At 45.7% G+C, this 25,921-nt stretch overlaps 1 protein-coding gene across 8 annotated transcripts in view; it reads left to right on the plus strand.

The window, feature by feature from the left end:
• The window catches only part of LOC109905947 (janus kinase and microtubule-interacting protein 1), a 75,622-nt gene that overhangs the window by 26,238 nt on the left and 23,463 nt on the right, over positions 1–25,921 (plus strand). For all 8 annotated transcript variants that reach the window (XM_031789973.1, XM_031789965.1, XM_031789967.1 and 5 more), the window contains 3 exons: positions 23,031–23,318; positions 23,980–24,312; positions 24,674–24,835. In XM_031789973.1, coding sequence (XP_031645833.1) covers positions 23,181–23,318; positions 23,980–24,312; positions 24,674–24,835 — 633 coding nt within the window. In that variant the 5' untranslated portion in view covers positions 23,031–23,180. The remainder of the gene's footprint in view (positions 1–23,030; positions 23,319–23,979; positions 24,313–24,673; positions 24,836–25,921) is intronic.

Genomic DNA, 25,921 nt, shown 5'->3' on the forward strand with positions numbered 1-25,921 from the left:
GTTACCCATCCTCCCAGCCACTGAACCGTAGGCCTATCGTTACCCAACCTCCCAGCCACTGAACCGTAGGCCTATCGTTACCCATCCTCCCAGCCACTGAACCGTAGGCCTATCGTTACCCATCCTCCCAGCCACTGAACCGTAGGCCTATCGTTACCCATCCTCCCAGCCACTGAACCGTAGGCCTATCGTTACCCATCCTCCCAGCCACTGAACCGTAGGCCTATCGTTACCCATCCTCCCAGCCACTGAACCGTAGGCCTATCGTTACCCATCCTCCCAGCCACTGAACCGTAGGCCTATCGTTACCCATCCTCCCAGCCACTGAACCGTAGGCCTATCGTTACCCATCCTCCCAGCCACTGAACCGTAGGCCTATCGTTACCCATCCTCCCAGCCACTGAACCGTAGGCCTATCGTTACCCATCCTCCCAGCCACTGAACCGTAGGCCTATCGTCACCCAACCATAGGCCTATCGTCACCCAACCTCCCAGCCACTGAACTGGGGCCTGGAGTCTGGCCGGACCTGTTCTGTTAATCCACAGTCTGCTCGTTCTCTCGCTCTCTGCTGCAGCTTTTATCACAGCACAACCTGCTGAGACCACAGACTAGTGTACGTGTAAGAATCCTGTTGGGAAGTAATGTACAGTATGTGTTGAGTGTGCATCCTTCCTTCCTTCCCTCCCTCCCTTCTCCCTCTTATAGGTTCATTCCCAGCCCAGACCGTGTGGGGTGTAGTATTTGTGTATAAGGGTTTGTGTTATGTGCACTTATTGGATTTTCTCTCGCTGTCTCACTTCAGTCACTTTGGCTAAGTTAATGTTTAACCCATCTCTGTCTGTGTATGTCTGTGGGCTCTGTTCTGCAGACTGGCCATCTGTGTTTGGTAATGAGCTCTCAGCTCCAGGCCAGTCTAAAGGCATCTGCCTTCACTGCTGCACTACTATTGCACTGAACTTATCAGATTATAGCTGCTACAGTCATTTCTGTAGTGTGGAAATACCACCTTTCCTACAATGTAGTACAGAGTACACTATGTCAATTATGGTACCACAATAAAGGCCCACTCAGTACAATGTAGTGTTAACCAAAGTATAGGCCTCAGGGGTGGAAGGCTCCGGAAGGAAGGTGTGTTCTAAATAATACCACATTGTCTGGCGTAGGTTCAGGTTGGTCGTTTGGCCCAGCCGGTTCTGCTCGGGTTCTGGGTTCTCCTGTGTGGTGAGTATCAGTACTGAGGCATAGCTTCAGTTGTTGGTGAGACTGAGGGGCAGTGTCTGGGACTCACATCTGAACTTCTGATGAAAGTGTTTTGGGTATTTGTTCTGTCAGTTCCTAGTGTTTTGGGTATTGCTTCTGTGTGATGCTTGACTGTTTGGAGCATTTGGGCGAGTTCAAAAGGGAAGCCTCTTGGAAAAAATAAATACAAAATTGACCAGTATTCTGCCACTGTGTACTCTGTTTAGGGCCAAATAGTGCTCTCGCTCTGTGTTGTGAAAGTCCTCAGAAGTATTTCCTCATTAAGTCACCTTCTCCAACTTTGTTGTGTAATTAAGCCCTTTGTTGTGTTTGATAAGCAGATTGTCTCATTTAACTAGCTAGACCTCAGAGGAGCTGTTCCGTCTTTCGCACTGGCTCCCTTTCATACGACTGACTGATTAAACATGGAACCATGATCACATGATTGCTATAGAGTGTGTGTATACACTAGTGGGTGTATGAATTAGTTGTGTAGACCAGTGAGAGTTATGGCCCTGTTAATGCAGAGGATTTGATGGTAATGGTTCTATATTACAGGTAGTCTCTCTCATGGAATAGGTTTTTAGAGACCTATTCAAATCGAGGTCAAATAACTCCATATGGTTGGATGAGGTCTGTCTATGTGTCACGTTGTATAAAGACAGGTGCAGGAATACTAAAACAGTTTTTTTTCTCTACCCAAAATAGTGTACGTCATGAACATGACAGAGACGAAGCCCAAAACAAACACGTACATATAAACTAGAGGTCGACCCATTATGATTTTTCAACGCCGATACCGATTATTGGAGGACCAAAAAAAGCCGAAACCGATTAATCGGCCGATTAAAAAAATAAATAAAACATATATATTTTTATTTATTTATTTGTAATAATGACAATTACAACAATACTGAATGAACACTTATTTGAAACTGTAACGTCCGGGGTGTAGTGGGTGAGAAGTCAGGCGCAGGAAGCAGAGAGTTCAGGGTAGTGCTATACTTTTAATGCACAAAACCGGTGAACATACACCAACCCCACGGAACACAGGGCGCACACCAAAACAAATGCCCCAAACACGGGGGACTTAAACAGTCCAGCAAAACCCAAGAAACTGGGAAAACCGTGACACACAGACGTGTACACACGTACATCAAACAATCCCGCACAACCAGTAGGTGGGCCTGCTGGTCGGGCTTTATTATCCAATCAGCCGAAAATGAACACAGGTGAAACCAATAAACAGAAAGGGGGAAAAGGGATCAGTGGCAGCTAGTAGGCCGGTGACGACGACCGCCGAGCACCGGTAGGAGTCGTGACAGTACAACCCCCCCCCCCCCCCCGACGCGCGGCCCCCGCAGCGCAATAAACAGCGCAATGCTTGAAGCATTATGAAGAGCTGCTGGCAAACACAGTAAAGTGCTGTTTGAAGGAATGCTTACAAGCCTGCTGCTGCCTACCACCGCTCAGTCAGACTGCTCTGTCAAATCATAGACTTAACTATAATTTAATAACACAGAAATACGAGCCTTAGGTCATTAATATGGTCAAATCCATAAACTATCATTTCGAAAACAAAACGTTTATTCTTTCAGTGAAATACAGAACCGTTCTGTATTTTATCTAATGTGTGGCATCCCTAAGTCTAAATATTGCTGTTACATTGCACCACCTTCAATGTTATGTCATAATTACGTAAAGTTCTGGCAAATTAGTTCGCAACGAGCGAGGCTGCCCAAAATGTTGCATATACCCTGACTCTGCGTGCAATGAATGCAAGAGAAGTGACACACTTTCCCTAGTTTAATATTTCCTGCTAACCTGGATTTCTTTTAACTAAATATGCAGGTTTAAAAAAATGTATACTTCTGTCTATTGATTTTAAGAAAAGCATTGATGTTAGGTACATTTGTGCAACGATTGTGCTTTTTCCGCAAATGCACTTTAGTTAAATCATCCCACGTTTGGTGAAGTTGGCTGTCTTTGTTAGGAAGAAATGGTCTTCACACAGTTCACAAATAGCCAGGTGGCCCAAACTGCTGCCTCTGTTGCACAGAACGCAAGATAAGTTACAATTTCCCTAGTTAAAAGAAATTAATGTTAGCAGGCAATATTAACTAAATAATGTACATATGTATTGATTTTAAGAAAGGTGTTGATGTTTATGGTTAGGTACACATTGGTGCATTTGATAGTGCTTTTTTCGCGAATGCGCTTGCTAAATCACCCGTTTGGCGAAGTAGGCTGTGATTCAATGATAAATTAACAGGCACCGCATCGATTATATGCAACGCAGGACAAGCTAGATAAACTAGTAATATCATCAACCATGTGTAGTTAACTAGTGATTATGTTAAGATTGATTGTTTTTTATAAGATATGTTTAATGCTAGCTAGCACCTTACCTTGGCTCCTTGCTGCACTCACATAACAGGTAGTCAGTCTGCCACGCAGTCTCCTCGTGGAGTGCAATGTAATCGGCCATGATCGGTGTCCAAAAAGGGCGATTACCGATTGTTATGAAAACTTAAAATTGTCCATGCCGATTAATCGGTCGACCTCTACTATAAACTCAGCAAAAAAATAAACGTCCCTTTTTCAGGACCCTGTCTTTCAAAGATAATTCGTAAAAACCCAAATAACTTCACAGATCATCATTCTAAAGGGTTTAAACACTGTTTCCCATGCGTGTTCAATGAACCATAATCATTATTATTATTTTTTTTAACCTTTATTTAACTAGGCAAGTCAGTTAAGAACAAATTCTTATTTTCAATGACGGCCTAGGAACAGTGGGTTAACTGCCTGTTCAGGGGCAGAACGACAGGTTTGTACCTTGTCAGCTCGGGGATTTGAACTTGCAACCTTCCGGTTACTAGCCCAACGCTCTAACCACTGGGCTTGATTAATTAATGAACATGCAACCGTGGAACGGTTGTTAAGGCACTAAGAGCTTACACACGGTAGGCAATTAAGGTCACAGTTATAAAAACTTAGGACACTAAAGAGGGCTTTCTACTGACTCTGGAAAAACACCTAAAGAAAGATACCCAGGGTCCCTGCTCATCTGTGTGAATGTGCCTTAGGCATGCTGCAAGGAGGCATGGGGCCTGCAGATGTGGCCATGCTCTCCATCCAACCTCACTGAGCTCGAGCTGTTTTGCAAGGAGGAATGGGGAAAAATGTCAGTCTCTCGATGTGCAAAACTGATAGAGACATACCCCAAGCGACTTACAGCTGTAATCGCAGCAAAAGGTGGCGCTACAAAGTATTAACTTAAGGGGGCTGAATAATTTTGCACGCCCAATTTTTCAGTTTTTGATTTGTTAAAAAAGTTTGAAATATCCAATAAATGTCGTTCCACTTCATGATTGTGTCCCACTTGTTGTTGATTCTTCACCAAAAAATACAGTTTTATATCTTTGTGTTTGAAGCCTGAAATGTGGCAAAAGGTCGCAAAGTTCAAGGGGGCCGAATACTTTCGCAAGGCACTGTATACACATACTAATCAGGGAGAATGTGCGTAATGAGAAAAGACAGTCCTGGGTTTCGGGTAATCATCCAGTTCAGTGATGCCTAGAAGGTGGGTGACGTAGACCTCCGGAGCTGGTAAACGGAATGAGCAGCAGTACTGGGGGAATCCGTGACACTATGTAAACATTAACCCTCATGGGTAGGTTTGAGAGAGTTCTGCTAATATGAGTGGTATTTAGTGTTAGTTTGTCCTTTACCCTCATAAAACAACACAGCTTCCAATATTACATTCCTGCTTTTCACGGGACCTTAAAAAAACCCACACACACACATATAGTCAGTGGGAATGAGGAAGGGAACATCTGTTCCAGGGATGTGAGGTGGATGTCTTTGATGTTTTACTAGGTTTACTAAGGAGGGGAACCCCTCCCCCATGTGTTACTGGGTTTAATTTCCGTCCAAAACTTGGGCTGGATTCCATTCTGAAATTTGTTTGCCCTTTTCCTTTGACTTAGTATAGTAGACGACAACCTATTGAAGGCTTCCTACTGTTGTCTGTCTTGTGTTTTTTAAAGAACATAGGAACGTAGGGTCACTTCCAGAGGGAGGGGTTGAGACGAGGGGACGAGTAAAGCTGTCAACAAAGAGACAGTCACTACTTGAGCCTTGTCATTCACATTCCAAAACATACAGTGCCTTGCGAAAGTATTCGGCCCCCTTGAACTTTGCGACCTTTTGCCACATTTCAGGATTCAAACATAAAGATATAAAACTGTATTTTGTTGTGAAGAATCAACAACAAGTGGGACACAATCATGAAGTGGAACGACATTTATTGGATATTTCAAACTTTTTTATCAAATCAAAAACTTAAAAATTGGGCGTGCAAAATTATTCAGCCCCCTTAAGTTAATACTTTGTAGCGCCACCTTTTCCTGCGATTACAGCTGTAAGTCGCTTGGGGTATGTCTCTATTAGTTTTGCACATCGAGAGACTGACATTTTTTCCCATTCCTCCTTGCAAAACAGCTCGAGCTCAGTGAGGTTGGATGGAGAGCATTTGTGAACAGCAGTTTTCAGTTCTTTCCACAGATTCTCGATTGGATTCAGGTCTGGACTTTGACTTGGCCATTCTAACACCTGGATATGTTTATTTTTGAACCATTCCATTGTAGATTTTGCTTTATGTTTTGGATCATTGTCTTGTTGGAAGACAAATCTCCGTCCCAGTCTCAGGTCTTTTGCAGACTCCATCAGGTTTTCTTCCAGAATGGTCCTGTATTTGGCTCCATCCATCTTCCCATCAATTTTAACCATCTTCCCTGTCCCTGCTGAAGAAAAGCAGGCCCAAACCATGATGCTGCCACCACCATGTTTGACAGTGGGGATGGTGTGTTCAGGGTGATGAGCTGTGTTGCTTTTACGCCAAACATAACGTTTTGCATTGTTGCCAAAAAGTTCAATTTTGGTTTCATCTGACCAGAGCACCTTCTTCCACATGTTTTGTGTGTCTCCCAGGTGGCTTGTGGCAAACCTTAAACAACACTTTTTATGGATATCTTTAAGAAATGGCTTTCTTCTTGCCACTCTTCCATAAAGGCCAGATTTGTGCAATATACGACTGATTGTTGTCCTATGGACAGAGTCTCCCACCTCAGCTGTAGATCTCTGCAGTTCATCCAGAGTGATCATGGGCCTCTTGGCTGCATCTCTGATCAGTCTTCTCCTTGTATGAGCTGAAAGTTTAGAGGGACGGCCAGGTCTTGGTAGATTTGCAGTGGTCTGATACTCCTTCCATTTCAATATTATCGCTTGCACAGTGCTCCTTGGGATGTTTAAAGCTTGGGAAATCTTTTTGTATCCAAATCCGGCTTTAAACTTCTTCACAACAGTATCTCGGACCTGCCTGGTGTGTTCCTTGTTCTTCATGATGCTCTCTGCGCTTTTAACGGACCTCTGAGACTATCACAGTGCAGGTGCATTTATACGGAGACTTGATTACACACAGGTTGATTGTATTTATCATCATTAGTCATTTAGGTCAACATTGGATCATTCAGAGATCCTCACTGAACCTCTGGAGAGAGTGTGCTGCACTGAAAGTAAAGGGGCTGAATAATTTTGCACACCCAATTTTTCAGTTTGTGATTTGTTAAAGAAGTTTGAAATATCCAATAAATGTCGTTCCACTTCATGATTGTGTCCCACTTGTTGTTGATTCTTCACAAAAAAATACAGTTTTATATCTTTATGTTTGAAGCCTGAAATGTGGCAAAAAGTCGCAAAGTTCAAGGGGGCCGAATACTTTCGCAAGGCACTGTAGATTAGGAAATGTGCTTGGAATTCAAATCGACAAATCCAGCCTGCAATTGGCCGCTAATTAAAGTACACCCATAAACACACATTGAGCTATCGGCTGAGTCATGCTTCTCTTCCTGTTGGTATTGATTGTGCAAACAATTGATTCAACAAACATAGGATGCCCCTTCCCTTGAAATATAAGCTTAGCTTCTGGACTCATTCTGGTGAGGAATGAATGAATGAATGTATTTGTGTTAGTGTAATTCAATGCTAGTTTTAATAGATATTAGTCTGAATAGATGCTAGTGTTAATAGATGCTAGTGTTAACACAGTATATCACAAGAGTACACCCCTCACATCTTTGTAAATATTTGAGTATATCTTTTCATGTGACAACACTGAAGAAATGACACTTTGCTACCATGTAAAGTGGTGCGTGTACAGCTTGTATAACAGTGTAAATTTGCTGTCCCCTCAAAATAACTCAACACACAGCCATTAATGTCTAAACCGCTGGCAACAAAAGTGAGTACACCCCTAAGTGAAAATGTCCAAATTGGGCCCAATTAGCCATTTTCCCTCCCCGGTGTCATGTGACTCGTTAGTGTTACAAGGTCTCAGGTGTGAATGGGGAGCAGGTGTGTTATATTTGGTGTCATTGCTCTCACACACTGACTGGTCACTGGAAGTTCAACATGGCACCTCAACATGGCACCTCATGGCAAAGAACTCTCTGAGGATCTGAAAAAAAGAAATGTTGCTCTACATAAAGATGGCCTGGGCTATAAGAAGATTGCCAAGACCCTGAAACTGAGCTGCAGCACGGTGGCCAAGACCATACAGCGGTTTAACTGGACAGGTTCCACTCAGAACAGGCCTCGCCATGGTCGACCAAAGAAGTTGAGTGCACGTGCTCAGCGTCATATCCAGAGGTTGTCTTTGGGAAATAGACGTATGAGTGCGACCAGCATTGCTGCAGAGGTTGAAGGGGTGGGGGGTCAGCCTGTCAGTGCTCAGACCATACGCCGTACACTGCATCAAATTGGTCTGCATGGCTGTCGTCCCAGAAGGAAGCCTCTTCTAAAGACGATGCACAAGAAAGCCCGCTAACAGTTTGCTGAAGACAAGCAGACAAAAATGTGAGGGGTGTACTCACTTTTATGATATACTGTAGATGCTAGTGTGAATAGATGCTAGTGTGAATGCAAGTGTTTTTGTTCTTTGTGTGTATGACTGTCTCTGCATGTTTCTTTCTTTCTCTCAATTAATTTCAATTCAATTCAAGGGGCTTTATTGGCATGGGAAACATATGTTAACATTGCCAAAGCAAGTTAAGTAGATAATATACAAAAGTGAAATAAACAATGAAAATGAACAGTAAATATTACATATTACACTCAAAATAATAAAGACATTACAAATGTCATATTATGTATATATACAGTGTTGTAACAATGTGCAAATAGTTAAAGTACAAAAGGGAAAATAAATCAACATAAATATGGGTTGTATTTAAAATGGTGTTTGTTCTTCACTGGTTGACCTTTTCTTGTGGTAGCAGGTCACACATTTTGCTGCTGTGATTGCACACTGTGGAATTTCACCCAGTAGATATGGGAGTTGATTAAAATCGGGTTTGTTTTCAAATTATTTGTGGATCTGTGTAATCTGAGGGAAATATGTATCTCTAATATGGTCAAACATTGGGCAGGAGGTTAGGAAGTGCAGCTCAGTTTCCACTTCATTTTGTGGGTAGTGTACACATCTCTTGAGTGCCAGGTCTGCCTCTCTGTCTCTCTGTCTCTCTGTCCCTCTCTCTGTGTGAATGGGAGAATGAGATCCCTGCTCTCCTCTCCACACTGCTCTGTGACGCTGATGTTTAGGCCAAGGTATGTATAGTTTATTGTGTGTTCTAGTGCAATGGTCTATATTGAATTTGTATTTGTGGTCCTCTCTCTTTCTCTCTCTGTGTGTGAATGTGAGAATGAGATCCCTGCTTTCCCCTCCACTCTGCTCCGTGACATGATCATAGCAACGGAAGGGATGGAGGTAGGAAATGTAGGGCAGAGTGGGGAGAGAAGGAGGAGGGGGTTCAGTGTGTCCTGGCCTTTGCAAGCTGTTACAACAGACAACTTTCTCCCTCTTTCGATCTTCAAATCTCTATCTCCACTTCTCCCTCCCTCTCCAGCTCCCCCTCTCTCTCTCCATCTCTTCCTCCCTTGTATTCTCCCAGTGCGTGCCTGTTCATTCTGTCTATCGGTGTGTGGTAGAGAGCTCCCCTACCCCCCCAGCAATGCATTTCTGACTCTCAGTCAACCTCGTCTGAGAGATGGTCTTTAGATAAAGAAATCATGTCATCTGTGTGTGTTTAGTGTGAGTGCAACACAGATGTGTGTGTGTGTGTGTGTGTGTGTGTGTGTGTGTGTGTGTGTCGAGAGGTCTGAAATCCTCCGGGAGGCTCTTTCCTCCTTCCCAGGGTAATTTGCTGTGGGATGAGTGAAGTTTAAGAGCAAGGGTAGTCTTGGTAACAATTGCTGCCATCTGTGTGAGTAGTGTGTGAGTGTGATGGAGGAGCAGCCTGCGGGCTTAATGCTTCATTCAACTAAATGTTGAATTATTTATTTAATACTCAGCAGAAAGGAAAGGTTACTGGGTTACACTGGAACACTTCCACAGCTTTATGAATCTAGAAAGAGACACTTCAGTCCCTTTCTCTACGTGGACATTCCAGGACAGGAGGGTACTGTTGCTATATTCTGTCATACTGTATAATAAAACCTCTCCTGTCTGCAGTCCAATACTTAGACAACATGACTCCCTACAAGAACCTAATTCGAACTACACAGTCGGTTCTGTGTGGCTCACAACACTAGGGTTGTGGGTTTGATCAAATATATGAACTCACTACTGTAAGTCGCTCTGGATAAGAGTGTCTGCTAAATGACAAACAATGTAAAGAGAAGGGCCAGGAGAGAGGAGTAGAGTGGGGCCAGGAGAGAGGAGTAGAGTGGGGCCAGGAGAGAGGAGTAGAGTGGGGGCCAGGAGAGAGGAGTAGAGTGGGGCGGGATCAGGGGAGGACCGGCAGAAGGGTGGGAGGTTTGAGATAAAGACAAGGGACAGGCTAGCAGGGGTCTGAGGTGAATGTTACTCCCTCTGATAGCAGAAGAGTGCTTCGGGGAGAGGAGAGACTGATTCATTTGTGGTTGTCCCAGACAGTCCAATAATAGAGTGTTCTCCTGGCTGTAGGGTTCTCCTGGCTGTAGGGTTCTCCTGGCTGTAGGGTTCCCTTTGCTGTAGGGCTCTCTCTTGGCTGTGTGGTCTCTCTTGTCTGTATGGTCTCTCTTGGCTGTAGGGCTCTCTCTTGGCTGTAGGGCTCTCTCTTGGCTATAGGGCTCTCCTTGCTGTATGGTTCTTTTGGCTGTAGGGCTCTCTCTTGTCTGTATGGTCTCTCTTGGCTGTAGGGCTCTCTCTTTGCTGTAGGGCTCTCTACTTGCTGTATGGTTCTTTTGGCTGTAGGGCTCTCTCTTGTCTGTATGGTCTCTCTTGGCTGTAGGGGTTCTCTTGGCTGTAGGGGTTCTCTTGGCTGTAGGGGTTCTCTTGGCTGTAGGGTTTCTCTTGGCTGTAGGGGTTCTCTTGGCTGTAGGGTATCTCTTGGCTGTAGGGTTTCTCTTGGCTGTAGGGTTTCTCTTGGCTGTAGGGTTTCTCTTGGCTGTAGGGTTTCTCTTGGCTGTAGGGGTTCTCTTGGCTGTAGGGGTTCTCTTGGCTGTAGGGGTTTCTCTTGGCTGTAGGGGTTCTCTTGGCTGTAGGGTTCTCTTGGCTGTAGGGTTTCTCTTGACTGTAGGGTTTCTCTTGGCTGTAGGGGTTTCTCTTGGCTGTAGGGGTTCTCTTGGCTGTAGGGGTTCTCTTGGCTGTAGGGGTTCTCTTGGCTGTAGGGGTTCTCTTGGCTGTAGGGTTTCTCTTGGCTGTAGGGGTTCTCTTGGCTGTAGGGGTTCTCTTGGCTGTAGGGGTTCTCTTGGCTGTAGGGTTTCTCTTGGCTGTAGGGTTTCTCTCGACTGTAGGGTTTCTCTCGACTGTAGGGTTTCTCTCGACTGTAGGGTTTCTCTCGACTGTAGGGTTTCTCTCGACTGTAGGGTTTCTCTCGACTGTAGGGTTTCTCTCGACTGTAGGGTTCTCTCGACTGTAGGGTTTCTCTCGACTGTAGGGTTTCTCTCGACTGTAGGGTTTCTCTCGACTGTAGGGTTTCTCTCGACTGTAGGGTTTCTCTCGACTGTAGGGTTTCTCTCGACTGTAGGGTTTCTCTTGACTGTAGGGTTCTCTTGACTGTAGTGCTCTCCTGCCTATAGGGCTTTCTCTTGGCTGTAGGGTTCTCCTGCCTATAGGGCTTTCTCTTGGCTGTAGGGTTCTCTTGGATGTAGGGCTCTCTTGGCTGTAGGCTTTCTCTTGGCTGTAGGCTTTCTCTTGGCTGTAGGCTTCCTCTTGGCTGTATTAGTAGAGGTTTCTCTTGGCTGTAGGGTTTCTCTTGGCTGTAGGGTTTCTCTTGGCTGTAGGGTTTCTCTTGACTGTAGGCTTTCTCTTGGCTGTATTAGTAGAGGTTTCTCTTGGCTGTATTAGTAGAGGTTTCTCTTGGCTGTATTAGTAGAGGTTTCTCTTGGCTGTAGGGTTTCTCTTTGCTGTATTAGTAGAGGTTTCTCTTGACTGTAGGGTTTCTCTTGGCTGTAGGGTTTCTCTTGGCTTTAGGGCTCTCTTGGCTGTAGGGTTTCTCTTGGCTGTAGGGTTTCTCTTGACTGTAGGGTTTCTCTTGGCTGTAGTAGTGGAGGGTTCTCTTGGCTGTAGGGTTTCTCTTGGCTGTAGGGTTTCTCTTGACTGTAGGGTTTCTCTTGGCTGTAGTAGTGGAGGGTTTCTCTTGGCTGTAGGGTTTCTCTTTGCTGTAGGGTTTCTCTTGGCTGTAGAGGTTTCTCTTGGCTGTAGAGGTTTCTCTTGGCTGTAGAGGTTTCTCTTGGCTGTAGAGGTTTCTCTTGGCTGTAGAGGTTTCTCTTGGCTGTAGAGGGTTCTCTTGGCCGTAGGGCTCTCTTGGCCGTAGGGCTCTCTTGGCCGTAGGGCTCTCTTGGCTGTGGTGTCCTCTTTCTTGGCTGCAAGGTTCTCTTGGCTGCAAGGGTCTCTTGGCTGCAAGGTTCTCTTGGCTGTAGGGCTCTCTCGGCTTCTCTTGGCTGTAAGATTCTCTTGGTTGTAGAGGGTTCTCCTGGCAGTTGGGTTCTCCTGGCTTTAGGGCTCTCTTGGCTGTAATAGTAGAGGGTTCTCTTGGCTGTAGGGTTTCTGTTGGCTGTAGGCTTCTCTTGGCTGTAGGGTTTCTCTTTGCTGTACTAGTAGAGGCTTCTCTTGGCTGTAGGGTTTCTCTTTGCTGTACTAGTAGAGGTTTCTCTTGACTGTAGTGTTTCTCTTGGCTGTAGGGTTCTCTTGGCTGTAGGGTTCTCTTGGCTGTAGGGGTTCTCTTGGCTGTAGGGTTTCTCTTGGCTGTAGGGTTTCTCTTGGCTGTAGTGTTTCTCTTGGCTGTAGTAGTGGAGGGTTTCTCTTGGCTGTAGGGTTTCTCTTTGCTGTAGGGTTTCACTTGGTTGTAGAGGGTTCTCCTGGCAGTTGGGTTCTCCTGGCTTTAGGGCTCTCTTGGCTGTAATAGTAGAGGGTTCTCTTGGCTGAAGTAGTAGAAGGTTCTCTTGGCTGTAGGGTTCTCTTGGCTGTAGGGTTCTCTTGGCTGTAGGGTTTCTCTTGGCTGTAGGGTTTCTCTTGACTGTAGGGTTTCTCTTGGCTGTATTAGTAGAGGTTTCTCTCAAGTGTAGGGTTTCTCTCGAGTGTAGGGTTTCTCTCGAGTGTAGGGTTTCTCTCGAGTGTAGGGTTTCTCTCGAGTGTAGGGTTTCTCTCGAGTGTAGGGTTTCTCTCGACTGTAGGGTTTCTCTTGGCTTTAGGGTTTCTCTCGACTGTAGGGTTTCTCTTGGCTTTAGGGCTCTCTTGGCTGTAGGGCTCTCTTGGCTGTAGGGTTCTCTTGGCTGTAGGGCTCTCTTGGCTGTAGGGCTCTCTTGGCTGTAGGGCTCTCTTGGCTGTAGGGCTCTCTTGGCTGTAGGGCTCTCTTGGCTGTAGGGCTCTCTTGGCTGTAGGGTTCTCTTGGCTGTAGGGCTCTCTTGGCTGTAGGGCTCTCTTGGCTGTAGGGCTCTCTTGGCCGTAGGGCTCTCTTGGCCGTAGGGCTCTCTCTTGGCCGTAGAGCTCTCTCTTGGCCGTAGGACTCTCTCTTGGCTGCAGGGCTCTCTCTTGGCTGTGGTGTCCTCTTGGCTGCAGGGTGTCCTCTTGGCTGTAGGGCTCTCTCGGCTTCTCTTGGCTGTAAGATTCTCTTGGTTGTAGAGGGTTCTCCTGGCAGTTGGGTTCTCCTGGCTTTAGGGCTCTCTTGGCTGTAGTAGTAGTGGGTTCTCTTGGCTGAAGTAGTAGAAGGTTCTCCTGGCTGTAGAGGGTTCTGTTGGCTGTAGGCTTCTCTGGGCTGTAGGGTTTCTCTTTGCTGTACTAGTAGAGGTTTCTCTTGGCTGTAGGGTTTCTCTTGACTGTAGGGTTTCTCTTGACTGTAGGGTTTCTCTTGACTTTAGGGCTCTCTTGGCTGTAGGGTTCTCTTGGCTGTAGTGCTCTCCTGCCTATAGGGCTTTCTCTTGGCTGTAGGGTTCTCCTGCCTATAGGGCTTTCTCTTGGCTGTAGGCTTTCTCTTGGCTGTAGGCTTTCTCTTGGCTGTAGGCTTTCTCTTGGCTGTATTAGTAGAGGTTTCTCTTGGATGTAGGGCTCTCTTGGCTGTAGGCTTTCTCTTGGCTGTATTAGTAGAGGTTTCTCTTGGCTGTAGGGTTTCTCTTGGCTGTAGGGTTTCTCTTGGCTGTAGGGTTTCTCTTGGCTGTAGGGTTTCTCTTGGCTGTAGGGTTTCTCTTGACTAGGGTTTCTCTTGGCTGTAGTAGTGGAGGGTTTCTCTTGGCTGTAGGGTTTCTCTTTGCTGTAGGGTTTCTATTGACTGTAGGGCTTCTCTTGGCTGTAGGGTTTGTCTTGGCTGTAGGGTTTCTCTTGACTGTAGGGTTTCTCTTGGCTGTAGGGTTTCTCTTGACTGTAGGGTTTCTCTTGGCTGTAGGGTTTCTCTTGACTAGGGTTTCTCTTGGCTGTAGTAGTGGAGGGTTTCTCTTGGCTGTAGGGTTTCTCTTGGCTGTAGGGTTTCTCTTGACTAGGGTTTCTCTTGGCTGTAGTAGTGGAGGGCTTCTCTTGGCTGTAGGGTTTCTCTTGGCTGTAGGGTTTCTCTTGGCTGTAGGGTTTCTCTTGGCTGTAGGGTTTCTCTTGGCTGTAGGGCTTCTCTTGGCTGTAGTAGTGGAGGGTTCTCTTGGCTGTAGGGTTTCTATTGACTGTAGGGCTTCTCTTGGCTGTAGGGTTTCTCTTGGCTGTAGGGTTTCTCTTGACTGTAGTAGTGGAGGGTTCTCTTGGCTGTAGGGGCTCTCTTGGCTGTAGGGTTTCTCTTGACTGTAGGGTTTCTCTTGGCTGTAGTAGTGGAGGGTTCTCTTGGCTGTAGGGGCTCTCTTGGCTGTAGGGTTTCTATTGACTGTAGGGTTTCTCTTGGCTGTAGGGTTTCTCTTGGCTGTAGGGTTTCTCTTGACTGTAGGGTTTCTCTTGGCTGTAGGGGCTCTCTTGGCTGTAGGGTTTCTATTGACTGTAGGGTTTCTCTTGGCTGTAGGGTTTCTCTTGGCTGTAGGGTTTCTCTTGGCTGTAGGGTTTCTCTTGGCTGTAGGGTTTCTATTGACTGTAGGGCTTCTCTTGGCTGTAGTAGTGGAGGGTTCTCTTGGCTGTAGGCTTTCTCTTGGCTGTAGGCTTTCTCTTGGCTGTAGGGTTTCTCTTGGCTGTAGGGTTTCTCTTGGCTGTAGGGTTTCTCTTGGCTGTAGGGTTTCTCTTGGCTGTAGGGTTTCTCTTGGCTGTAGGGTTTCTCTTGGCTGTAGTAGTGGAGGGTTCTCTTGGCTGTAGGCTTTCTCTTGGCTGTAGGCTTTCTCTTGGCTGTAGGGTTTCTCTTGGCTGTAGGGTTTCTCTTGGCTGTAGGGTTTCTCTTGGCTGTATTAGTAGAGGTTTCTCTTGACTGTAGGGTTTCTCTTGGCTGTAGGGTTTCTCTTGGCTGTAGGGTTTCTCTTGGCTGTAGGGTTTCTCTTGGCTGTAGGGGTTCTCTTGGCTGTATTGTTCTCTTGGCTGTAGTAGTGGAGGTTTCTCTTGGCTGTAGGGTTTCTCTTGGCCGTAGGGTTCTCTTGGCTGTAGTAGTGGAGGGTTTCTCTTGGCTGTAGGGTTTTTCTTGGCTGTAGGGTTTCTCTTTGCTGTATTAGTAGAGGTTTCTCTTGGCTGTAGGGTTTCTCTTGGCTGTAGGGTTTCTCTTTGCTGTAGGGTTTCTCTTGGCTGTAGGGTTTCTCATTGCTGTATTAGTAGAGGTTTCCCTTGGCTGTAGGGTTTCTCTTGGCTGTAGGGTTTCTCTTGGCTGTAGGGTTTCTCATTGCTGTATTAGTAGAGGTTTCTCTTGGCTGTAGGGTTTCTCTTTGCTGTATTAGTAGAGGTTTCTCTTGGCTGTAGACGTTTCTCTTTGCTGTATTAGTAGAGGTTTCTCTTGGCTGTAGGGTTCTCTTGGCTGTAGGGTTTCTCTTGGCTGTAGGGTTTCTCTTGGCTGTAGGGTTTCTCATTGCTGTATTAGTAGAGGTTTCTCTTGGCTGTAGGGTTTCTCTTTGCTGTATTAGTAGAGGTTTCTCTTGGCTGTAGACGTTTCTCTTTGCTGTATTAGTAGAGGTTTCTCTTGGCTGTAGGGTTCTCTTGGCTGTAGGGTTTCCCTTGGCTGTAGGGTTTCTCTTGGCTGTAGGGTTCTCTTGGCTGTAGGGTTTCTCTTGGCTGTAGGGTTTCTCTTGGCTGTAGGGTTTCTCTTGGCTGTAGGGGTTCTCTTGGCTGTATTAGTAGAGGTTTCTCTTGGCTGTAGGGTTTCTCTTGGCTGTAGGGTTTCTCTTGACTGTAGTGTTTCTCTTGGCTGTAGGGTTTCTATTGACTGTAGGGTTTCTCTTGGCTGTAGGGTTTCTCTTGGCTGTAGGGTTTCTCTTGGCTGTAGGGTTTCTCTTGGCTGTAGGGTTTCTCTTGGCTGTAGTAGTGGAGGGTTCTCTTGGCTGTAGGCTTTCTCTTGGCTGTAGGGTTTCTCTTGGCTGTAGGGTTTCTCTTGGCTGTAGGGTTTCTCTTGGCTGTAGGGTTTCTCTTGGCTGTATTAGTAGAGGTTTCTCTTGACTGTAGGGTTTCTCTTGACTGTAGGGTTTCTCTTGGCTGTAGGGTTTCTCTTGGCTGTAGGGTTTCTCTTGGCTGTAGGGTTTCTCTTGGCTGTAGGGTTTCTCTTGGCTGTAGGGGTTCTCTTGGCTGTATTGTTCTCTTGGCTGTAGTAGTGGAGGTTTCTCTTGGCTGTAGGGTTTCTCTTGGCTGTAGGGTTTCTCTTGGCTGTAGGGTTTCTCTTGGCTGTAGGGGTTCTCTTGGCTGTATTGTTCTCTTGGCTGTAGTAGTGGAGGTTTCTCTTGGCTGTAGGGTTTCTCTTGACTGTAGGGTTTCTCTTGACTGTAGGGTTTCTCTTGACTGTAGGGTTTCTCTTGGCTGTAGGGTTTCTCTTGGCTGTAGGGTTTCTCTTGGCTGTAGGGGTTCTCTTGGCTGTATTGTTCTCTTGGCTGTAGTAGTGGAGGTTTCTCTTGGCTGTAGGGTTTCTCTTGGCTGTAGGGTTTCTCTTGGCTGTAGGGGTTCTCTTGGCTGTAGGGGTTCTCTTGGCTGTATTGTTCTCTTGGTTGTAGTAGTGGAGGTTTCTCTTGGCTGTAGGGTTTCTCTTGGCCGTAGGGTTCTCTTGGCTGTAGTAGTGGAGGGTTTCTCTTGGCTGTAGGGTTTCTCTTGGCTGTAGGGTTTCTCATTGCTGTATTAGTAGAGGTTTCCCTTGGCTGTAGGGTTTCCCTTGGCTGTAGGGTTTCTCTTGGCTGTAGGGTTTCTCTTGGCTGTAGGGTTTCTCATTGCTGTATTAGTAGAGGTTTCTCTTGGCTGTAGGGTTTCTCTTTGCTGTATTAGTAGAGGTTTCTCTTGGCTGTAGGGTTCTCTTGGCTGTAGGGTTTCTCTTGGCTGTAGGGTTCTCTTGGCTGTAGGGTTTCTCTTGGCTGTAGGGTTTCTCTTGGCTGTAGGGTTTCTCTTGGCTGTAGGGGTTCTCTTGGCTGTATTAGTAGAGGTTTCTCTTGGCTGTAGGGTTTCTCTTGGCTGTAGGGTTTCTCTTGGCTGTAGGGTTTCTCTTGACTGTAGGGTTTCTCTTGGCTGTAGGGTTTCTATTGACTGTAGTGTTTCTCTTGGCTGTAGGGTTCTCTTGGCTGTAGGGTTTCTCTTGGCTGTAAGGTTTCTCTTGGCTGTAGGCTTTCTCTTGACTGTAGGGTTTCTCTTGGCTGTAGTAGTAGAGGGTTCTCTTGGCTGTAGGGTTTCTCTTGGCTGTAGGGTTTCTCTTGGCTGTAGGGTTTCTCTTGGCTGTAGGCTTTCTCTTGACTGTAGGGTTCTCTTGGCTGTAGTAGTAGAGGGTTCTCTTGGCTGTAGTAGTAGAGGGTTCTCTTGGCTGTAGTAGTAGAGGGTTCTCTTGTCGGTAGTAGTAGAGGGTTCTTGGCGTGTGAGGGTTCTCTTGGCTGTGGCGGTAGAGGGTTCTCTTGGCTGTGGCGGTAGAGGGTTCTCTTGGCTGTGGCGGTAGAGGGTTCTCTTGGCTGTGGCGGTAGAGGGTTCTCTTTGCTGTGGCGGTAGAGGGTTCTCTTGGCTGTGGCGGTAGAGGGTTCTCTTGGCTGTGGCGGTAGAGGGTTCTCTTGGCTGTGGCGGTAGAGGGTTCTCTTGGCTGTGGCGGTAGAGGGTTCTCTTGGCTGTGGCGGTAGAGGGTTCTCTTGGCTGTGGCGGTAGAGGGTTCTCTTGGCTGTGGCGGTAGAGGGTTCTCTTGGCTGTGGCGGTAGAGGGTTCTCTTGGCTGTGGCGGTAGAGGGTTCTCTTGGCTGTAGCGGTAGAGGGTTCTCTTGGCTGTAGTAGCCCCACATCCAGACTGTCCTGGCCAAACAGATTTTCATGCACAATGGAGTCTCTAGCGGATCCCAGGGAGAGGAATTGGATTATGATGAATGGCCGCAATTTTCCAGTGTGCTCTCTGTGGGTGTTTGAAAGTGTGTGTGTTTGTTAAACAGCCATCACTAGCACAGAGAGGTGGCTGCCTACCGACAGACTTGACATCATTAACTACTTTAATAAATGGAAGACTAGCCACTTTAATAATGCCACTTGAAGAATGTTTACATATCTCACATTACTTATCTCATAGAGTATGTAGTGTATACTGTATACTACACTATCTATTCTATACTATATTGCATCTTAGCCGCTCTGTCAATGCTCATCCATATATTTTATATTTATATATTCCTATCCCATTCCTTTACTAGATTGTGCGTATTAGGTTTTGTTGTGGAATTGTTAGATATTACCTGTTAGATACTGCGACACTGTTAGATCTAGAAGCACAAGCATTTCGCTACACTCACAATAACATCTGCTAACCATGTGTATGTGACCAATAACATTTGATTTGAAGATGAGGTGTGTTTGTTTTGTGAGTGTGTGTGGGGGGGGGGGGGGGGGGCACAATGTACGTGAGGATGGCTGGGGGATAGTCCAATGCAACGCTAGGACCCCTTTCCTGAAGTTGGAGAATTTCAAATTTTTCAAACACCTGAAACAGCTTTTTCCTGCAAAGCCATTATCATTATGCTTAATTCTATGTAAAAAAATATATATTTTTTTCTGCATATCTAAGCATGTCTCTTGTGCTGTCTGTATCCTACTGACTGGTGGTTATTTTTTTAAGAAACTAAATATACTAAAATCTGGGTTAAATATTGACAGGAATGTGTGTCTAATTCAGTACATTTACTAATTTCTTGCTTTTCTAAAGTCTACCAACCTTGCCAGCAGGAATGCCTGCTAAGATAGTTAGAACAAGCTAGCTACTCTAACTTGATTAGAAATTGCTTCTTGGTAGCTAATTATGAGGTTGGGACATTGGGAACCTATCTGGGCTAGCTAAAGACTACTTTATAAATATCACATTCGTTATATGAATCGGACCAAGGCGCAGCGTGGTATGTGTACATTCTTTATTATATTAAGAATGAACACTGAACAAACAAACTAAATGACACGTACAAAGCTATACAAATGAGGGCTGACAGGCAACTACACATAGACAAGAACCCACAAACACCAAAGGGAAATGGCTACTTAAATGATCCCCAATCAGAGACAATGATAAACAGCTGCCTCTGATTGGGAACCATATCAGGCCACCATAAACATACAAATACCTAGACCTACAAAACCCAATACATACAAAAACCCTAGACAATGCAAAAACTAGCGTAACCACCCTGACCTAACCAAATTATAAAGAAAACCGATATCTCAGGTCAGGGCGTGACAATAAAATTGCTAGGTGGCTAGTACTATTACAGAGAAACAACAAACAAACGTGTCTGTGTGTGTTTCTACGTCTCAAAATATTTTATATATTTTCCTCAGGCCACCACAATCACTAAACTGTCATCATTACCATTACCATCCATACCACTACTACTACCACCACAATCACTAAACTGTCATCATTACCATTACCATCCATACCACTACCACCACAATCACTAAACTGTCATCATTACCATTACCACCCATACCACTACTACTACCACCACAATCACTAAACTGTTATCATTACCATTACCACCCATAACACTACTACTACTACCACAATCACTAACTGTTATCATTAGCATTACCACCCATACCACTACTACTACCACCACAATCACTAACTGTTATCATTACCATTACCACCCATACCACTACTACTACCCGCCACCATCACTAAACTGTTATCATTACCATTACCACCCATACCACTACTACTACCACCACAATCACTAACTGTTATCATTACCATTACCACCCATACCACTACTACTACCACCACCATCACTAAACTGTTATCATTACCATTACCACCCATACCACTACTACTACCACCACAATCACTAACTGTTATCATTACCATTACCACCCATACCACTACTACTACCACCACAATCACTAAACTGTCATCATTACCATTACCACCACTACTACTACCACCACCATCACTAAACTGTTATCATTACCATTACCACCCATACCACTACTACTACCACCACAATCACTAACTGTTATCATTACCATTACCACCCATACCACTACTACTACCACCACAATCACTAACTATTACCATTACCACCCATACCACTACTACTACCACCACCATCACTAACTATTACCATTACCATTACCACCCATACCACTACTACTACCACCACAATCACTAACTGTTATCATTACCATTACCACCCATACCACTACTACTACCACCACAATCACTAACTGTTATCATTACCATTACCACCCATACCACTACTACTACCACCACAATCACTAACTGTTATCATTACCATTACCACCCATACCACTACTACTACCACCACAATCACTAACTGTTATCATTACCATTACCACCCATACCACTACTACTACCACCACCATCACTAACTATTACCATTACCATTACCACCCATACCACTACTACTACCACCACAATCACTAAACTAATACCAAATAATAATATAAAATGGCAGTAAATAATACAAAAATAATAACAATAAAATGATAACAGTCAATAGTAGATTGTCATCATTACCACTACTCCTACCACCACAATCACTAAACTGTCACATTACCACTACTCCTACCACCACAATCACTAAACTGTCATCATTACCACTACTCCTACCACCACAATCACTAAACTGTCATCATTACCACTACTCCTACCACCACAATCACTAAACTGTCATCATTACCACCCATACCACTACTCCTACCACCACAATCACTAAACTGTCATCATTACCACCCATACCACTACTCCTACCACCACAATCACTAAACTGTCATCATTACCACCCATACCACTACTCCTACCACCACAATCACTAAACTGTCACCATTATCATTACCACCCATACCACTACTCCTACCACCACAATCACTAAACTGTCACCATTACCATTACCACCCATACCACTACTCCTACCACCACAATCACTAAACTGTTATCATTACCACCCATACCACTACTCCTACCACCACAATCACTCAACTGTTATCATTACCACCCATACCACTACTCCTACCACCACAAGCACTACACTGCTATCATTACCATTAGCACTACTACTACCACCACAATCACTACACTGCTATCATTACCACCCATACCACTACTCCTACCACCACAATCACTAAACTGTCACCATTACCATTACCACCCATACCACTACTCCTACCACCACAATCACTAAACTGTCATCATTACCACCCATACCACTACTCCTACCACCACAATCACTAAACTGTCATCATTACCACCCATACCACTACTCCTACCACCACAATCACTAAACTGTCACCATTATCATTACCACCCATACCACTACTCCTACCACCACAATCACTAAACTGTCACCATTACCATTACCACCCATACCACTACTCCTACCACCACAATCACTAAACTGTTATCATTACCACCCATACCACTACTCCTACCACCACAATCACTAAACTGTCATCATTACCATTACCACCCATACCACTACTACTACTACCACCACCATCACTACACTGCTATCATTACCATTAGCACTACTACTACCACCACAATCACTACACTGCTATCATTACCATTAGCACTACTACTACCACCACAATCACTAAACTGTTATCATTACCACCCATACCACTACTACTACCACCACAATCACTAAACTGTTATCATTACCATTACCACCCATACCACTACTACTACCACCACAATCACTAACTGTTATCATTACCATTACCACTACTACTACTACCACCACCACTACACTGTTATCATTACCATCACCACCCATACCACTACTACTACCACCACCATCACTAACTGTTATCATTACCATTACCACCCATACCACTACTACTACCACCACAATCACTAACTGTTATCATTACCATTACCACCCATACCACTACTACTACCACCACAATCACTAACTGTTATCATTACCATTACCACTACTACTACTACCACCACCACTACACTGTTATCATTACCATCACCACCCATACCACTACTACTACCACCCACCATCACTAACTGTTATCATTACCATTACCAACCCATACCACTACTACTACCACCACAATCACTAACTGTTATCATTACCATTACCACCCATACCACTACTACTACCACCACAATCACTAACTGTTATCATTACCATTACCACTACTACTACTACCACCACCACTACACTGTTATCATTACCATTACCACCCATACCACTACTACTACCACCACCATCACTAACTGTTATCATTACCATTACCACCCATACCACTACTACTACCACCACAATCACTAACTGTTACCATTACCACCCATACCACTACTACTACCACCACCATCACTAACTGTTATCATTACCATTACCACCCATACCACTACTACTACCACCACCATCACTAACTGTTATCATTACCATTACCACCCATACCACTACTATTTGGAATGATAAACAACAATAATAGTAATAATAAGTAAGTTACTGTTTACTATGCAGATGTTATTATTCAGTGTCCCTCAGGCTATGGCAGGAAAATACATTTTTAAATACATTTCTCCTTCGAGTATTTTTTTCTTTTTCTTCTGGGTTTAATAAGTTCAAATTTGTACTAAATGTAGTAATTTCTGTGAATAATGATGATTATGATAATAATTATGATGCTCTCGCTCTCTCTCTCTCGCTCGCTCTCCTCCCGCTCTCTTTTTGCCTGTCTGCAGGACAGACAGGGATCCCCAACCAATGATGTAGATGAGGATGATGAAGGTACATAGGGAAGGCTGTGTGGGGAGGAAGAGCAGCGCCTGACTCTCCTCTCCTCCACTTTCACCACTCTGAGCCGTACCGTCTAATTGGGTGGACGGAGCACAATGTCAGCCCCGCATCCCAAGAAGACGCGCGGGAAGGAGAGGACTGAGGTCATGGGTGACTTTGCGCAGACAGCCAATGAGGAGTTTCGGAACAAGCTGATGGACCTCCAGATAGAAATGCAGCAGGAGAAGGGCAAGGTAGGCCCCTCCCCTCTGATGATGATGATAAGGATGCAATTGATGATGTTGATAATGATATCATTATCTGTTGGTCTTTTGTGATCTACTGTTAATGATACTATTAAGAATCATTATCTCTCTTTTTCCTATTCCCTTACAAACGTCACTCTTTCTCTCCTCCTCTTCCTCCCGTTTGTCTCGCTCCTCCCCTATCCTCTATCCCACCCTCCCCTCTCTCCCTCTCCTCTCTCCTCCCTCCCTCTCCTCTCTCTGTCCCACCCTCCTCTCCCTCCCTCTCCTCTTCTCTGTCCCACCCTCCTCTCCCTCCCTCTCCTCTTCTCTGTCCCACCCTCCTCTCCCTCCCTCTCCTCTCCTCTGCCCCACCCTCCTCTCCCTCCCTCTCCTCTCCTCTGTCCCACCCTCCTCTCCCTCCCTCTCCTCTGTCCCACCCTCCTCTCCCTCCCTCTCCTCTGTCCCACCCTCCTCTCCCTCCCTCTCCTCTGTCCCACCCTCCTCTCCTCTCCTCGGTCCCACCCTCCCTCTCCTCTCCTCTGTCCCACCCTCCCTCTCCTCTCCTCTGTCCCACCCTCCCTCTCCTCTCCTCTGTCCCACCCTCCCTCTCCTCTCCTCTGTCCCACCCTCCCTCTCCTCTATCCCTCCCCTCTCCTCCCCTGGGTAGGTCTCTAAGCTGAGAGAGCGTCTCCAGGAGCAGAGGCAAGCCAGGGAACTAGAACAACACAAACACACGGTGGTCCTCACCGACCTCCGCGCCAAACTGCATGAGGAGAAGCTCCGCGAGCTGGCCGCCGCCCGCGAGGCGTTGGCACGTCAACACGAGTTGGAGCTGGCGCGTACCATTAAGATCCGCGACGGGGAGGTGCAGCGCCTGCAGGGGCTGGTCCACGCACTGAGGGACGGGGCTGCGGACAAGCTGAAGAGCGCCCTGCTAGGGGAGGCCCGAGAGGAGGCCAGGAGGTCCTTCGATGGGGAGAGACTCAGACTACAGCAGGAGGTAGGCTGGCCTGGGGGCTCAATTTGAATCCAACCTGCATTGTGGTATTTGCACAGGTTTTTTTCTTCCCCATGGCCAATCAGATTCCTAGCCTGGTGCGGGTCATGCTACTGTTAATTCCTTCTACTACCAGCTAGACTCCCCTCACAGGCCTTGTTTTCAGAATAAGAAGCTTCAAGCCTGTGTTTAGTCTGGTCTTGAAAGTTGTTGTTCAGAGCATCTTCTTTGTTTCTAAAAGTCATGTGACATTACTATGTCCCCAATCATCTTAATTGCTTCAGGGGGCGTATACTTGAAGTGTATACTAGATGGAAAGTGTAACGCTACACATGCTAGCTGTGTGTGTGTGTGTTCCACCCAGGTCCTGAAGCAGGAGACAGCACGGAAGCAGGTTGAGGAGGCTCTGTCTAACACGCTGCAGGCAGACAAGGCCAAAGCAGCCGACCTCCGAACAGCCTACCAGCAGCACCAGGATGAGATCAATCGCATCAAGAGAGACTGCGAGAGAGACATCCGCCGGGTGGTGAGTTGACCGTAACGTGATCATACACCACGTGCCTGTCTGCAAACCGTAACCCCGGCCACAAATCATAACTCCTGATCGATCCTAATCCACATCACACAAAGTCCATGTGTGAGACTGGAGTGTCTGGTCTGGTGAGTGACCTAAAAGTGAACCAAACTTTAAACCAAATTAGGACCATAAACCATATAAATCATTAACCACAGCTAACTGAAATGGGAACCACTCTCTAACAATAGATCTCATTCTGTTCTGCGTATGCACTTCTACTGAAGTTTGTCTTTAACTTATTGTAGTAATCTGACGGAGAGCTTGAATTGCACTATGTTGATCTCCAGTTGTATTTAACAGAGACCCAGATAACAGAGAGACTGATTAACTACAGCACAGAAGAACAGTGGAAGAACAGGGCCATAAAAGAGATCTCTGCAGCTGTAAAAGCTTACAGCCACGGCTATTTTATTTCACAAGGAAACCGGAAGGGGGATGGGAAGAGGTAAAGGATGAGAGAAGGGAGTGAGATGAGGACAGGCTGAGAGAAGAACGGGGGGAGTGTGAACTAAGATTCATGAATGAATTTCTCTCAACAATGTTGGTATCGTATAATTTGTCGGAGCCTTAGTCTGTAGTTGGAGAATAATGAGCTGGTTTGGAAGGAGGAGAGCAATGGGTTGGAGAATAATGAGCTGGTTTGGAAGGAGGAGAGCAATGGGTTGGAGAATAATGAGCTGGTTTGGAAGGAGGAGAGCAATGGGTTGGAGAATAATGAGCTGGTTTGGAAGGAGGAGAGCAATGGGTTGGAGAATGAGAGGGAGAACAGCTGGAGATGAGGCTAAAGAGTTCCAGAGTGAAGATGTTACCTTTTCTCTCTGTCTCACTCTCACTGTCACACTGTCTCTCTCCTTCTTCTCTCCATCCTCCCATCTCTCCTCACTATATTTCTCTCTCTCTCTTCTCTCCATCCTCCCATCTCTCCTCACTATATTTGTCTCTCTCTCCTTCTCTTCATCCTCCCATCTCTCCTCACTATTTGTCTCTCTCTCCTTCTCTTCATCCTCCCATCTCTCCTCACTATTTGTCTCTCTC

The sequence above is a fragment of the Oncorhynchus kisutch genome, linkage group LG15 (assembly GCF_002021735.2).
Source record: "Oncorhynchus kisutch isolate 150728-3 linkage group LG15, Okis_V2, whole genome shotgun sequence".
Taxonomy (NCBI): Eukaryota; Metazoa; Chordata; class Actinopteri; order Salmoniformes; family Salmonidae; genus Oncorhynchus; species Oncorhynchus kisutch.